The sequence below is a fragment of the Camarhynchus parvulus genome, chromosome 22 (assembly GCF_901933205.1).
Source record: "Camarhynchus parvulus chromosome 22, STF_HiC, whole genome shotgun sequence".
Classification (NCBI taxonomy): Eukaryota; Metazoa; Chordata; class Aves; order Passeriformes; family Thraupidae; genus Camarhynchus; species Camarhynchus parvulus.
Genome location: NC_044592.1, coordinates 4,367,403 through 4,383,173, shown reverse-complemented (window position 1 = coordinate 4,383,173; position 15,771 = coordinate 4,367,403). Strand labels below are relative to the sequence as shown.

General features: G+C 45.2%; 3 protein-coding genes across 3 annotated transcripts; 1 reads left to right on the top strand and 2 right to left on the bottom strand.

Moving 5' to 3' along the window:
• Positions 1 to 1,709: 1,709 nt before the first annotated feature.
• LOC115912508 lies at positions 1,710 to 4,527 on the bottom strand. Its single transcript, XM_030964092.1, has 5 exons — positions 4,516 to 4,527; positions 3,616 to 3,780; positions 3,317 to 3,427; positions 2,745 to 2,886; positions 1,710 to 1,933 (listed from the first exon to the last, which is right to left on the bottom strand). Exons 1-5 carry the CDS (start codon positions 4,525 to 4,527, stop codon positions 1,710 to 1,712), a joined length of 654 nt encoding a protein of 217 aa, XP_030819952.1.
• A 1,068-nt stretch (positions 4,528 to 5,595) lies between these two features.
• On the bottom strand, positions 5,596 to 7,848 carry LOC115912507 (gastrokine-1-like). Its single transcript, XM_030964091.1, has 5 exons — positions 7,814 to 7,848; positions 7,448 to 7,679; positions 6,901 to 7,008; positions 5,968 to 6,109; positions 5,596 to 5,636 (listed from the first exon to the last, which is right to left on the bottom strand). Exons 1-5 carry the CDS (start codon positions 7,846 to 7,848, stop codon positions 5,596 to 5,598), a joined length of 558 nt encoding a protein of 185 aa, XP_030819951.1.
• Positions 7,849 to 9,942: 2,094 nt separating this feature from the next.
• LOC115912506 (gastrokine-2-like) lies at positions 9,943 to 15,177 on the top strand. Its single transcript, XM_030964089.1, has 6 exons — positions 9,943 to 9,960; positions 12,576 to 12,629; positions 13,123 to 13,254; positions 13,749 to 13,859; positions 14,630 to 14,783; positions 15,086 to 15,177. The coding sequence occupies exons 1-6, from the start codon at positions 9,943 to 9,945 to the stop codon at positions 15,175 to 15,177; spliced, it is 561 nt and encodes a 186-aa protein (XP_030819949.1).
• The last annotated feature ends 594 nt before the right edge of the window (positions 15,178 to 15,771 follow it).

Here is a 15,771-nt window from a genome sequence, read left to right as displayed (position 1 = left end):
TGTTCTGTCATTTCCCTTGCCCCTCTGGGGCACCCAGGCTGTGAAATGGCAGGCTGGCACAAGACATCTCATCCTGCAGACTATTTTCAGATGGTGCTTAGGGCCCCTCACTAAGAACCCTGGGTGCTCAAGTGGGACACTTCTTTCTGAAAGCCCTCTGTGAGCTTCACTTCACATCCTTTCTCATTTCCTCCTAGAGTGCTTTTTTGTGTGGCCCAAGGCATTGCCTGCTTTCTGGCGCTTTCCTCTGAGACCCTTGGTTCCCTCTGCTCTCAGCTGGGGTCAAAGGCCTCCTGTTGTGGCTCATCCCATGAATGTGAGAGAAAACCTGAGGAACAGGGAGATGTTCTCTCCCACCGCAGTTCAAAAGGGAGTCTGGCCATGAGCAGCTACAAGGCTAAGTTCTGAGATGACCAGTGGATATTGGTAGTGAAAAGTCTGTGAAGGACTTTGATATCCTGGCTTGCCAATAGGATTAACACCCTTGAAGGGCTCCTCAGAGCAAGTGTTTTCCCAGCAAGCTGCACAGCTCAGTATCCTCAGAGAGTGGAGCTGGGTGAGAGGATAATACAGTCCCTTTCTTTTGGAAAAGCATTCCTACAACCAATTCCTACTCAGCATTACTGTTAAGAGACTGGAAACTCTACCACTGGAGACAACCTGTTCATGTCCAGAAAGAAAGAGCTCATGAAGAAATGGACTGATGCTCTCTGGGGCCAGAAATCTCCTACTCCTTTGGAACCTTACCTTGCTCTCCCGTGCCAGACGGGCCAGGTTATCAAAGCAGGGCATCTCATTTCTGTTCATGGTGGAAATGTAGCAGGCGTTCTGTTGCGTGACTTTGGTTGCAATGACACCCTGAGAAATGAAAATAATTTAGTGCTCAAAATTCAGTATCTTCCTGCAGTTTACACTTGATAAAGTCGAGATGGAAAGCATAACAAATTCTGAGAGTTTCTACCCTGCATTGTGGACTCCAAACATCCAGAATAAAGAAACAATTGCCATCCCTGGGCCGGTTGTACAAGCAGGCAATCTCCTTGGATGTATTTAAACAAGCCCCATCCCTGCCACTCACCGTGTTGTAGTTCCAGATGGTTTTCCAGGACCCACTGATGCTCGTTTGCTCAATGATTGCCACACGCCATTGCCTGTTGATGGTCACAATTTGGGAGTGGCCACCAATGATGACTTGAGTGTTGTTGAAGATGCTGCCTTGAGTGTTGTTGAAGATGATGCCTGGAATCTGCTGAGACTAAAAAGCCAAGGCAAGGAAAGAAGACATTTCATCTTTGAAGGAAGACAGTGATGTCCCCAAAGCTTCCAAAAAATCCCTTCTACGATGGAAGAAGTGCTGCCTCTAGAAGTGCGGGTACTGCCCTCAGTCTTTTCTAAAGGACTCAGAATCAAGGCTATGGCAGTGGGCAGAGACAATAAGAATTCTTTTCATAGATTCAGTGAATCATTACTGCATCAGACAGCTGGAATCTGGTGCCTTTAGAGGTTGATGCATGCTGGAGCACTGGCCAGAGGAAATCCACACTCAAGGCCTTGCTTGGAAACCACTGCTCACCCATTGCTCTCTTTCAGCATCTGCACCCTCAAGCAGGAACCTCTCAAAAGAGGAGATGCCCGGCAAGAAGGGCATCAGGGTTGGCTTTGGGCAGCAGCTCAGGATCCCCCCCATTTTCTTAATGACAAGTAAAGGGCTATGGTTTTCTCACCTGTCCATTGCCATTCCAATTGCCATTCCAATTGCCAGTGATATTCCAATTGCCATTCCAGTTGCCATTGCCATTCAAATTGCCATTCCAATTGCCATTCCAATTGCCATTGCCAATGCCATTCCAATTGCCATTGCTGTTGCAGTACCTCAGATCCACAGCTCTCAAGACATTGAGGGTAATGCAGGATCCCAGATTCACTTGGAGTCCTTGTTATACAAGAAAGCATGAAACAAAACCCCATGAGCTAATTCTAATGACCTTGGCTGCCCTTCTACAGGAGGGTAGTGGTGTTGCTCAGGGCATACACAGGTATGAAGAATTGCTGCTCTGGGAATGTTTGAGCTGTATGAGGGACAGATTCTCTTGGAGTCCTCAGAGAGCACCGGCTCTGTGGCTCAGCCAGGAATGCTCACAAAGACCTGATCTTGAAGATGTTTTGGGATGTCCTGTGCAGAAATCTGGGCTCTGTTGCACTTTGTCCTGAGAGTCCCAATGGCTGGGCATTTCATGGCGAGGCTGCTGCCAATTCATGGGCCCAGTCACATGGGCTGTGATGTTCTGGAAGAATCCTGCCTAGCGTTCATTAACCCTGGGGAATGGGATCGTTGCTCCAGGGGAAAAGTTACAGGGGAGGAAACCATTTGATTTCGTGTTGTGAAGCACAAGGCTTGGACGGCTGCCTGGGTCAACTGATTAGCAAGCTCTGACCTGAAGAACAATGGTTCCTAGAACAACCCTTCTTCTTGACTGGGTATTACAGGGCAGCTCAGGTGTGGGCCAAAACACTCATTAAGCTTCCCAGAAAGGCACTGTAAGGTTTTCGTTTGTGTCATTTATGGGGGCTGTGACCCCACCCTGTTCCAGTCTCGATTTGCCAAGGTGCTGAACCCTTTCTGCATCTGCTGAACTGGTTTCTCTCTGGCCCAAAGTGGAAGAGCAGTATCTGTGCCTGAGTCATGCCCCAGGAGACAAAAAGGCCAGGTCAGTAACACTCAGTATTCCGATGAATTCACTCACCATGAACTTCATAAGCCATGTAGGTGGTGAGTCCACTGCACATGGCTGAGATTTCTAATCCATAGGAGTTGAGGTTGTTGACCAGTCCATTGGTGACAAAGGTGATCTCCTTGGTAGGTCTTCCAAGAACACCAATCAGGTTCTAAACATCAAAAAACAGCATTTAGCAAGCTCAGTGTCAGGAGCTGGTTCCTGCTTGAGATATTCCTAGTTCTGGGAGGATGACTTGGGGCTGGTTGAGTCCCAGCTGCTATTAGGGACAATTTTTAATCCCTTGTGGCTTGTGGGACTACTAGCAAGCCTTGAAGGCAGGAGCAAAAGCACATGGTTTGCCCAGCAAGCTTCAGAGCTCAACATCCTCAGAGTAAGTGGGGCTGGGTGAGGGAATAATGCAGCCCCTTTCTTCTTTTGGCAAAACATTCTTATAACAAATTTCCAATCTACATTACTGTTGAGTGAAGGGAAATCCTGCCACTAGACGTAACCTGATCCTCTCCAGAAAGAAGAAGCAGAAGGGGAAATGAGTTAATAAACTCCAGGGCCAGGAACGTGCTACTCCTTTGGATTCTTACCTTGCTCTCTGCCGCCAGTCGGGCCAGACTATTAAAACTGGGTATGTCAGTTCTGTTCATGATGGAAATGTAGCAGGTGTTCTGCTCCGTGACTTTGGTTGCAATGACACCCTGTAAAATAAAAGTATTTAGCATTCAGAACTCAGTTTCTCCAACTGTTGAGGTTGCAATGTCGGGATGGAAGCAGTAACAAATACCAAGAGTTTCTACCCCATGTCGTTTACTTCAGATGATCAGAATACAGAAACAAGCCCCATCCCTGGGTCACCTTTTTAACAATCCCACTCCCATCCACTCACCCTGTTGTAGTTCCAGATGGTTTTCCATGATAAAGTTTGGCTCTTTTGCTCGATGATTGCCACCCTTGTTTGACTATTGAGCTTCACGCCTTGTGAGATACCAGTGATAGTGATTTGAGAGTCTCCACCAAAGATGATTTGCTGGTTTCCTTTTGTCTGCTGAGACTGGAAAACCAAATGGAGCACTTTTAGATGGTAACATTAGTCAGTGTTGTCTCCCTTGCTTTTAAAAAAAACCCTTGCTACAATAGAAAAAGTTCTGTCTCCCCCTCTAAGAGCCAGAAGTGGTCTCAGTATTTTCAAATAGACCCAGAATCAAGGCATTGGCATTGGGCAGTAGCTGTAAGAATTCTTTTCAAGGATTCCATGAATCATTGCTGCATCTGACACCTGTGATTTGGTTCCTTTAGAGTTTCATCTGTTTGAGAAGACTTCAAAGTGCTGGAGAAAGAATCAAGGAGATTTCATGAAGCAGGGAATAGAGGCAGAGTAGCCATGCATGTGGAAATTGTTCATTTATACTCACGTAATCAGCAAGGGCTGGAGTCAGGACGAGTCCAAGAAGGACTGCCGTCCAAATCTGAAATAGAAACCAAATACAAAATGTAACTGCAGCTCTGGCTGACAAATCTGGTCATGGGAGTCCTCCTTCCCTTTTCCTAATCTGATGTTCAAGGGTCCTTCTTGGATCCTTTTTGCTTTCAACCTGGGATTGCATCAGTGCCCCCAAAGGGAGGAACCCTTGCTTTACCTCAGGGGCTGAGCTGCTCCTTCTGGAGGAGCACAACGTCCCCAGAGAAAGCCTCAGTGCTCCAGAGAGGCAGGAGCCGTTCTGAGAGATAAAGGAATGGGTTTGAATCAAAGTTTCAGTTCATAAGGAAGCAAAGCATGCATACTTACAGAGAGATGCATCCTGACTGCAGAGCTGATGCTCCTGCAGGTAGAAAGAGCAGTGTGAACCCTCCACCTTTTATATGTTTTCAGAAATCACAGTAGAAATGCTGAGTGTGCAATAAAATTATTTTGTCATTTGTTTCCCTGTCATTTGTCCCTGAAAATTATTTCCTGGTGTACTTGATAAACATGGGGATTGTACTTCTGAACCACTTGACCTCCTGGAGCCTGATAGTTATCAAATAGGAATCCATTTGCAGTGAAAAATTAAATATGTTTCTAGTATTTTTCTAACATGTACTATTTACTTTTGAAAATTCACATCAAACTTAAGACCGGAGATATCCTAGGGCTTAAACAAGAACATAAAAAGCTTTGCATTAGACAAAATATGTGAAAGCCTTTTTACCTTCCAAAATATACTGTACGTTATCGGGTCACCATAGCACCCACTAAAATGTGGCAGTGTGGGCTGAGGCATCTGTGCCTCTGTGGACTTGTCAAAGCAGCCCTGAGACATTTACAGCTTTCCGGCTTTATTAATTTACAGTTGTTGGCAGATTTTTCCTCCTAAGTGCATGAAGTTAAAGCAGTTTTGCAAGCAGCTGGACCTTGCTGACAGTGTTTTACTCTCCTGGGGACGGTATTGCAGGCATTGTAGTAGGTATAGCACCGTTTTCTTCTAGTATTGATGAATAATTACTCAAGGCATCATGTGAACTCTCCCTGAGAAGTTGTACTGGAAGAGGTTTAAATGCCAAAATTGGGATTTTGCAAGAACATTAGTTTTGCAATTTGTCTTTGGAATTGCTTCTGCTTTTGCAAAGGGTTTGTAAAAACACAGCACAGACCAGTGTAGGTTGATGATAAATTTTACTGAGACTCAACAGCTTCCATACAGAGCAGAAGAAAGATAAATGATTGAAAATATGATCAAGAGAAGGTTATCAAGGAAAAAAATCTTACTAATGGGTACACAGTTCTATGAATTTTCTTCTGCAAACTTTGTCAGGAGCAACGACAGTAATAAACAGGCAGTTCATTAATATTAAATTTCAATCATGAAATATTTCACTCCAAGAGACTTCATCCTGATGAGAAGTTTGATCCCCTTAAAAAGTTTGATCCTGAAAGAAGAAGGAAAAAACAATTAGATTTGGACTGAGAAAATATGAAGGTAAAAATGTAGCTGAAATGCTTCCAACTAGTTGCCTAAAAATTCCAGATTGATGTCAAGAGCTAGAGCCCAGCACCTTCCTGAGAATGGCTGGGCTCCAGGTCACTCAGGAGAGTGACAGACCTGCCTTTCCTGAGGTGTGTGTGCATGGATGTATAAAAAGCCATAGAAAATACAGGATCTCAGTAAGTGACATGCTCATGTTTTCTTGAATCTTGTTTTGTTAATCCTGTTAACCTGTGCACATTTTGGAACTCCAGGGCTGTCAGTAGCAGACTCACCAGGAGCTGGGTAAGCAAGGTAGGAGGGAATTCCACTGCACAGGGCTTGGATGCGTTTTCCATACGGGCTCAAGCTTTGGAGTTTGTTCCTGGAGATAATGAAGCGATTCTCTCTGGGTGGCAGTTGGTAAGGCCCAAGTACCTGAGCATCAGAGAAATAAAGCCAGAAAACAGCATTTAGGAAAACCAAAACTGGAGTTCAGAACTGGCGATGAATGTCAAGAGCAGCCCTGCCGAGAAGGGCCTGGTGGGTGACAGGCTGGACATGACCCACCAACGTGCACTGACAGCCCAGGAACCCCCCACGTGCTGGGCTGACCCCAGCGTGGGCAGCAGCTCCAGGGGGATTCTGCCCCTCTGCTCAGGTGAGACCCATCTGCGAGCTGCCCCCAGCCCTGGGGCCCAGGAAGGACCTGGAGCAGCTGGAGAGAGCCCAGAGGAGGCACCAGCAAGGTCAGAGGGATGGAGCAGCTCTGCTGTGAGCAAAGCGTGAGATGATTTGGATTGTTCATCCTGGAGAAGTTTCAGGTGACCTTATCATGGCCTTCCAGTGCCTGAAGGAGCCGACAGGAAGGACTGGGCAAGGTTATTTACAAGGGTCTGGAGTGAAAGGACAAGGAGAAATGATTTCCCACTGCCAGAGGGCAGGCTTAGATGGGATACTGGGAAGAAATTCTTCCCTGTGAGGGTGGGAAGGCCCTGGCACACGTTGCCCAGAGAAGCTGTGGCTGCCTCATCCCTGGAAGTGTTCAAGGCCAGGCTGAACAGTAATTGGAGTTGTTCCTGGGCAATGCAACTTTTGAAGGAGCTTTTAGAGCGACTCAGCCCTGCTGAAAAAGTTCTCTTCAGTTCTTGGAGTCTTTTCTCCTGTGTGTGTAGGAACAAGTGCTTTTCACTGAAAATCTTTTGCCCCACTTTCAACCACCATCCTACCTTGTCTCCTGGAGGTGGTGTAGGAAAGGGTTTGCCAAGCCAAAACCTCTTGCTGGTTGTAGCAATGATGCAGGTGTTCTTTGAAAACACCTTGGTTGCAACGTAGCCCTGTTAAACAAAAACCCCTTTTTGCTGCAAACAATATACAGGGAAAGAGAAGTGCGTTGCTAGAGAGAGGCACTGGTTGAAAGAAAGGCTTCCTACAGCGCAAATGGTCATGGGGAAAGAAAAATATTGATCCTTTCAATTATACTGTTTAGGTAAATGTGTCATGGAGGCTGACAAGAGACTTTGGTAAAAGGTAAATTGCCTCCTCCAGTAATGCCACGTGTATGCTGTGTTCTCCTGCTGAGGGCAGGTGAAGGAATTTGCTGCTGAAAAGAAAATGCAGCACACAGTGGCCAGCAGAAACAATCCCAAGGCTGAAGGAGCACATTTTCAAGCATGCCCTCTAAAATACAATGAAATTTTGTTGAAACTTTGGTGGTTTTTAGAAAACGTTTGTCTCTTTTGCCATTTTTCTTGTGCCACGGTGGCAGCTACTTACAGCCTCGAAGTCCCAGATGGTTTTCCAGGCCTCAGACCCATCCCTTGGGTTGGTGCTGACCCTGATCCCAGAGTAGATTGAGTTTTCACTGGGCTGCCCATTAAAGTTGTTCTCCATGTTCTGATTTTTGGAAAAGATTAAAAGAGGTAAGGATTTAGCTTCCCGGATTCCCAGCAGTGTTTCTCTCCATAAAGCATTAGCTGCAGTAGCCGTGTTTTGGGAAATCACTGCTCTTGGAGATGAGATTAAAGGGGAGATGATTTCTTGGCTCAGAGTGAAGATGGGAAGCCTTTACTTTCTAAGTAATCAAAATAATTCCTTACTGTTCTTTCCCCCGCAGGATCTTGCTGGCACCAGATTGCTTACCGTATTCTACTGTATTTTGTGGTCAGATCAATCATGTTGATATTTGTTTCTCTCCACACCATTATTTTCTGTGTTTATGCTCAGCTCAAGACAGACTTCCCTGATTCCATGTATGGTAACTGTCTTTTCCCCCTTGATACATCAAGCATGGAAATAATTTCTTAGTTATCATTGAAAAATTAAAGTGCATTTTTCTTCTAAATATCAGACTTTAAAAAGCAGCTTCACTTCCAGAAACACATTTCTCAGAGGTAAGAGCTAAAGCCAGTGGTTCCTGTGGCAGTGGTGAGTAGCTGCGTGTAGCTCTATACTTACATGGTTGGCAAGAGCAGGAGCCAGGAAAACTCCAAAGACAGAAGCAATCACAATCTGAAATGAACATTTGGAATTCAAAACATGTGAAGGTCATCAAGACATCAAATTATTTGCTGGCTTAAAATAATTTTGACTTCCTGTTTACTGTGTGTACAGACTCAGCACTTTCTGCAGTGGGGTGCAGCTGAAGAGGATTGAAATATGCAGGAGAATTATTTGTTGATGATTTCACAGAACACATGCATAGAAATGGCTCTTAGCCCCAGCACTGCACCTTGCCCAGGCAAGAAGGTCATTCAAACACAGTGGGTTCTAAAACTTGCCCAGCCCCAGTTCAGTAACTTATTGGAAAAAATGTGCTCTGAAATATTTTCTTTGCAAGAGCGAGCTTTTCACCTCGAGCTTTTGATGTCAGACACGGAGCAGATGTCAGAAATGTCCATGTGCACCTGTTGTGAAGAGCTGGAATATGGGTGCACATTCCAGCTCTGTGCCTGGAACACAGCAGCAAAGGCACCTGAGCATCTTCACAGTGATCTCATCCTCCAAATACAGGACTAATAGTCTAAAGGGAGGCACAGGCACTTCAGAAAACTGGGACACCAAACATTTGTTACCCCTTTATAAAGTCATAGAGTTTCAACAACTCACAAGTTTACTGTGCTCGGGTTTGTCCAAACCACTGCTGATACCTTTTGGAGAGATTTCCTATTGTTATGATGAAAAATTCTTTTGGGATAACTGTTGTGAACAATTATTGTCTTGAAGACAATCCTCTGAATATTGAATTGGTCCCAGATTTTATCTCATTCAAAGGAGGATTTTGATGAAAAAGGTCCAAGTTGGACTCAGTGTATTTAAAAGTAATGCTTGGGAATTTTTCCTGCACCAGTTTCAGGCTGCTGTAAATACCTCAGTGTCACCATCCTGCACTTGAAGTCTCTCCTGTCACACTCTCAGCAAACAGCTGAGCCCTAACTTTATGTGACTTGCTGAGACTGTTGATTTGCCTCTGAGTGGTGAAGGAGAGAATCTTGCCCTGTGGACAAGATTGTGTGTCACCCCTGGAACAGAGCACTTCTCTCTTTCATGTTTGAGCATGTGGAGTTCCATCCCTGCCAAATGGGAGATTTCTCCCCTGCAGTCCCCACCCCTTTGGCATTTTCACTTTGTCAGAAATCACTAAGAGTTCTCTCAGTGCCAAGAAAAGCTCAAAACCATTTAAAAGCTGCCCAGCCTTAAGAGTTTTATGAGAAAGTGATAGGTATACTTACAGGGAACTCCATTTGGATGGTAGTCCAGGCCAGCTCTGCTGCTAATTGATGTGTACTCTTACTTTTTATACATAATATCCCAAAGTTAAATCTGAAAATGGGTTTGCCTTATTGGCAGGTGCCCTGTGTTCACAGAAGTATGACGAGTTTCCTGGGGAAGTGCTCTGATAAGAGGAGGCTTTGATACCTGCCTGATTGAATGCATGGCATACAGGGAGGTGAGAGAAAAGTGGTCATGGTAAGCTCAGTGTATTGAACAGTCACTTTTAAAGGAAAAACAATGATCATCAGAAGTGGAGCAGAGATTCCCAGTGATGCTTTGCAGTGATGCTTTGTGCCAGTATGGCAAAGGACTCAGCCTGAAGCTGTGCCTCTGACCAAAAGCACCCTTCAGACCAAGGGGGTGGTGATCTTGCTGTGTTCAAAATGTTAACTTTCTGCTTGTCAGGCACAGCCCTTAATCTTCACAGAGCCTCTTCAGGAGAGTAGCACCTGATCATGGACTAAGGGCTGATTTAAGAAAGGAACCATAAATTTGAGATGGCAAGGTTCACCGAGGTATCCCGAGTCGCAGCTTTGTAAGCTAAGCCTCACTCTGCCTGAGGACTGGCCAAGGTGAAATCTGACGGGTTCAAACCCTTCTTAGGCAGCTCCTTCCTTCAGCTTCCTTTGGAGGGTGCCTCTGTGACTGTGGTGCTTGGGTTTAAACACATACCTGTTGATTTCAGGGGTGTTCCTGGGAGATGTGTGATGAACTGTGGACAAAAAGTCTCCAAAAAGCAAGGCTTGCCTATTGGAATTATATCAAAGGCTTTGACTGAGACAACCAGCTTGGGCTGTGTCACAATCACATTAATTAGGCAAATGCTTTTTAGAAATTAACCTTTAGTTTTTGTGCTTGTCTGATGGGATCAGCAGAGTTCAGTCAGTGCAATGCAAGGTGCAGATCATGGCTATTGTTGTAGTTTTCCTTCAGTAAACAACTGCTGATCTCCCCTGCTGCTCTGCCCTTACAGTGCCTCAGCGCTTGGATGCTGAGGGAAACAGGAGCTGCTGCTTCTCAAGTGTTCTTCAAACAAAATTACTACATGAAGGCATAATCACTGAGGAAAAGTTAAATTAAGCTTTTTTTTTAACTTGTGGTGCCTGAGCCCTGTTAGAGTCCTGCTGTGAAATACTTGACTGTTGAAATCTTCTCTGAGTATTTCTGACATACCTGTAATCTTAAAGAATCTTTTGAGAAGGGACAGAACCAGCTTTCAAGAGGAGTGCAACATCAGCCTGATTAGTCTAACTGGGTTTAGCAGAATTTTATATCTGTTTATGTGTTTTCTGATATATTGCTTAGCAGCACAGATTTTTTACACTTGAGATAACGTTTTCTCATGTGGACTTAGGTGGCATAAAGCAAATGTGTGCAATTTTTTTTCTTTCTTTTTCCATTGAGGCCTGTTTGCTGAGAGATATTTCTCTACAATCTCCTTCTCCTTTTTTTCTGATAAGAGAAATTACAGAAATGTGTTTGCTGTTAGTGTGAGTTCTTGTTTTATTGGGAGGGAACCAGCCTTGATTATGACCTTCCAGCAGAAAGCAGAGTGTGATTCATCCAGGTGCCAGCACTGGCTGGTGCAGGATAGCGGATGAGGAGGAGTCCAGGCAAGGTCAGAGTCTCCTGGGAACACCAGAGAACATTCTCAGGGCGACATCATGGCCATTGGCATTCTCACAAAATGCAGAAATCAGTGGGAATTCAGGGGGGGAATCCCCGTCCTGCTCCTTTTGTTTGTGACCTTGTGCACAGCACGGGACCTCTGGGTTTTGGTGTCACTCCCTGGTGAGCTGAGCAGGCCAGAGGTGCCCCAGGCTGTCCTGTGAAGCACTGTGAAGCTGCTGTTCCCAACTCTGCCACTCCTTTCAGTAAATGTGCTCTGCCCATGGCGGGGACCGGTCAGAAATGAGCAGCACCTCTTGCCAGGAGTCCCTGCACACAGAATGGAATGGGATCATGGAGTCCCACAAAGGTTTGGGTTGGAAGGGGCCTTAGAGATCCTCCAGTTCCAGCCCCTGCCATGGACAGGGATGCCACCCACTGTCAGGTGGCTCAGGGCTCCATCCAATATTTTCAATGAAAGAAATGGCTGAAGAATTGGTCTGTTTGTTGGCTGCCATGGAGGCCACCATGGCACAGGTGTTTCTTCCCAGCATTTCTCTGCAGACTATCAATCAGGCTGTTAGGGATTGTGTTTCAGAAGACAAAATGCAGTTTGTGTGAATAAATAGCAGTGTTATTCCCAATGACATTTAATTCTAGACAATATCCTGTTAAATATTTAAAAAAATAAACCAGCAATACTAAAGTTTAAACCAGTGAATAATGGCCATTTGCAGAGTGATTGATTTACTGAGACTTACTGAGTGCTTTAAATATATCTGGGTCAGGTTATCTGTGCCAACCCAAAATTCAGATAGGAGGCTTACGACATGTAGATATGGGCTTGTTCGAGTCATGAAGGAAAGTTCTGTCAAGTGTTTCCCACACCTCCTGCAAGATATAAAAGTTGAAGGTCTCTGGGATTTCCTTGCGTTCTTACCTCCTGCCACCTCTTGCTCTCATCTGAAAGAAAAATGAAGACATTTGTGAGTATCTCCATTTCTGTTGGACTTTTAATACTTAATAATGTAAGTTCCTCACTTTTAAAAACAAAAGGATAGAGAAGAAGATGCTCAAGTAAGTGGTACAATAGAGTGGTACAATAATACTATCTTTGGGTTGTTTCTTTGGGTGGGAAGAGGAGAACTTGCATTTCTTGGGTCAGCAAAGTCAGGGGAAGCCTCATTTGAGCAAAGCATGCAGAATTTGGTACAGTTCAGAAGTGAGGTTTGGTTATGATTTAATGATTGTAGTTATAGAGGCAAATCAAGAGGTAACATGGCATCAAGGAGGGACTTCTGAAAACTGCAGAAATGCCACAGTTAAGTTATTCTGCTTTTTCAGTTACAGGCAAAGGAGAGCCTGACAGCAAAAACTTGACAATGAGGAACTGTAGTTGTTTTCAGCTAATATGCTAATATTCAAACTGATGCTCCAGCTCCTTCCCTCAGTTGATGGACTGGGTGTTTTTATGGCACTGCCAGGTGTTTCTGACGAGTGAGAATTCTGCTTCCTTTTACAGGCTGCAGTCCTCATTTGCCTGGGAGTCTTTTGGGCTCAGACTTCTGCATTGAATGTGAGTAGAGGGATGAGCCTTGTCCTGCACATGGGTATTTAAAGTGTGTTGGATCCTGGACAGGGGGAATAGAACAGGAAGAAAACCACAGAAGAAACTAAAACCAACAAGTTGCTTATTGTCAAGTGTAGAGAAAAAGAGCTTTTGCCAGAGGTTCTGTACAGGTGCAAAGTGACGAGCCAGGGGGACAGAGTCCCCTTAGCTCAATCAAACATTTGGAGACTGGAGCAGTCTCCTGCCAGTCCCTGCTGCCCAGAATGACTGGGATGTCCCATGCAGGTTTTCCCCAGCCTGCAGGAGGGCCTGTTTTATAACTGACCTCCATCTCAAGAGCCTCCTCAGACTGCTCCAGCATGCAGTAAATACCAAATCCCGAGAACCCAGGGTTCTTAAGGGATTTGGTATTTACATGAGCATAAAGCATTGGGGGTTGTTGCCCCTGCTAAAGATGGAAGCCAGGTGATGAACACTGATTTTGTGCTTTTTACCAAAGACCTTTGTGCTGCATGATCCCATCAGCAACTATGTCACTGGCACCATGACCATCCACAACGAGGAGCAAATCGTCGATGTCCACGTCCGCTCCGGCATCTACTCCTCTGACACCATTTTTGACTACACACATGTGAGTAAATCCAGGGATCCGCCTCAAATTAACCCCTGAGGAAGTTTTTTTAAATCAGAAATTATTTTAGTCTATTCTCACCGCATCTTGTTCCTGAACACTGTGTCTTTGAGGACTCCCAGCACCTTTACTCCTCCTTTCTTCACCCTTACAATGGGGCAGTTTAAAAGACTTGTAATGAAACTTGTGGTGGCAGTTCCTGGAAGTGAAGAAGGTCCCTGACCTCAGTGGTGCTGGAGGTGGGGATGGGCTGCCAGCACTCATGGGCAGCAGAAATCTGTCAGAAATGATGCTTCCAGTCTCAGGGACAGGCACCAGGACAGGCTGGCTCCATTCCCCAAAGGAGAGAAAGGAACTGCATTCATTCCACAGCAGCAGCCTCTGCAGCCACTTGCTGTTCCTTCCGGATTGCCCCAAAGAGTAGAGAGCACCAGCTAATGTCAGCATTATTTAAATAATTTCTGATGATTTAACCTCCATTCTTTCCATCCCAGGGGTATATTGCCACCAGGTTGTTCTCACGAAATGCCTGCTTTATCATGAAAATAAAGAAGGAAATCATCCCAGACCTGCAAGAGATTGGACGGCTGGCTTTTGAGAGAGAGGTGACTGTGGGGAACCCTGTGCTGGGAAGGAAGGGGTGGGAGCAGTGTGCTGTGAGGGGGAACCTCCACTCTGCCCCCGAGGCAGCTCAGGAATGACTTGTGCTCTCCTAGCCATGATGGAGCTGTTCTGACAAGCCACAGCGTGAAGGGAATATCATGCAGAACATTCTTTTAAGATAAGGAACCATCATGGCCCCCCTGCAGTTCTACAGGGGGTTCTTGAGGTGTCTCAAGCTATACAATCCCCTGTCCTCGGCACTGATGTCATTTGGCCATTTCCAGGTGATCACAATATAAGTTCAGGTGAACTTTCCCTTTATTCATTGTCCTGCTGATAATTTGACCTTGACATTGGTTGAAATTTATTTTTTTTTCAGAACAGAAAGTAGAGATCAATTTACTTTGACCAGATTTTGACTTCCTTATTCAGGCTGAGGTTTCAGAAGGACACTGCAAGTATTGCCTGGAGGTGAACTGCAGTTCTGGCCCAGTAGCACATTTACAGCAAAACCTGGTGCCAATAATATAACTTATTATTATGGCAGCAATACAGCTCAGACTTGCTGTGTTGGCACAATTAATATCTAGTGAATTTTGTTACTGAATAGATTGAAATTAATTTTTTATTTAAAAGCATGAAGCTTCTTTATCTAATGTTCTTTTGTGAGGCAAAGGAAGGTGATTTGGGGTTTGGGAGCCTTCTCAAAGGGCATCCCAGTAGAGTGAAGCTAAAGTTACATTTCTGATGGTGGTTAACCTTTTCTTCTCAGACCATGAGGGATGTATACTCTCCCAATAATGTGTGGGCCCAGTTCCAAGCTGGCAGCTCCAGGCTGGGGCATCTTAAGGACTGGATTCTCTATGGGAAGCACATTGAAAATCTCTGCACGGGGCTGCCTCTCTACGAGCTGGTGGCCACTGAACGTAAGTCACAGGCCAGGGCATTGTGGTCCTGCCCCAGGGCACCTCCTCCCCTTTGAACCCAAATCCCCCTGCTACCCTGCAGCTGTGCAGACATTTCTTCTCCTCGAGCTGCACCACAAATGTTCTGCACAGTTCTGAGACAAACAGAAGTCTTGAACAGGGGCAAACTGGGGGTTGAGATTTGTGTATTTGAGACTTTTCCTAGCTGGAAACAGGGATCTCATCTGGTAAGGAGATTCTGATACTGAGATATATACTGATATAAATACTGATACCATCTTCCTTTTCTTGGGATTTTTTAGCACCAGCAAACGATGACGGCTGTGCCAGTGCTGGCATTCCAAGCATTTTGGGCCTTAAAATCTGTGAAGAACTCATTGCAAATGAATATTGACATTTCTGTTGCAAGGAAATGCCTTTTTGCATGTTTTAGTGATGGTAACCATGTTCTCCAGCTGGAACAGAACTTGGGTATGAGGCTCAACCTGCCTATGCAAAGCTTTGATGCATAACAAGCCTATGACATACAAATAAATATGAAGCTTTAATAAATAAATAGAATGCTTTGTCTGTTTCTTCTGCCCAAAATCAGAACACAATGGCAGTGGGCCTTGTGAGTTGCCCTGCAGAAAAGACAAATTTCCCCCTTGGTCCATTCCTGTGCTGGGGCTGCAGCATGGCCCAGGCATTGGTTTGTGCTTCATAAAGAGAAGAAACAGAATCAGAATAGATTTTTCCAGTGGAGAGCTTCACTTTGGCATCAGCATCCAGGTGTCAGCTCACCTTGTGTAGCAGGCTGGGGGAGGGAGCAAGCAGGTGAATGAAGATAAAGGGAGGGAGCAGCTCCACACGTTTGCAAAGCAGCTTGAATTCCACAGGGCCCGTGGAAATTTGCAGCACTTTGAGTGAGTGCAGAGATTTTCCAGCCTGGGCAGAGGACACTGTCCCAGCCCTAAGAGATTTGTGCCTTGGAATAAATTTTTCCTTT

Bases quoted from the DNA above. Each gene is read 5' to 3' on its own strand.
- LOC115912508 (XM_030964092.1), bottom strand. The intron at 3,428-3,615 runs GTGAGTGGATGG...TTTATTTTACAG, and splicing joins CCATCTGGAACTACAACAGG to GGTGTCATTGCAACCAAAGT. The intron at 1,934-2,744 runs GTGAGTGAATTC...TTGTATAACAAG, and splicing joins CATGGCTTATGAAGTTCATG to GACTCCAAGTGAATCTGGGA.
- LOC115912507 (XM_030964091.1), bottom strand. From the start codon at position 7,848: ATGATTGATCTGACCACAAAATACAGTAGAATACG. The intron at 7,009-7,447 runs GTAAGTAGCTGC...TTTGTTTAACAG, and splicing joins CCATCTGGGACTTCGAGGCT to GGCTACGTTGCAACCAAGGT. The intron at 6,110-6,900 runs GTAGGATGGTGG...TCTGATGCTCAG, and splicing joins CACCACCTCCAGGAGACAAG to GTACTTGGGCCTTACCAACT.
- LOC115912506 (XM_030964089.1), top strand. The intron at 13,860-14,629 runs GTGACTGTGGGG...TTTTCTTCTCAG, and splicing joins GGCTGGCTTTTGAGAGAGAG to ACCATGAGGGATGTATACTC. The intron at 14,784-15,085 runs GTAAGTCACAGG...GGGATTTTTTAG, and splicing joins CGAGCTGGTGGCCACTGAAC to CACCAGCAAACGATGACGGC.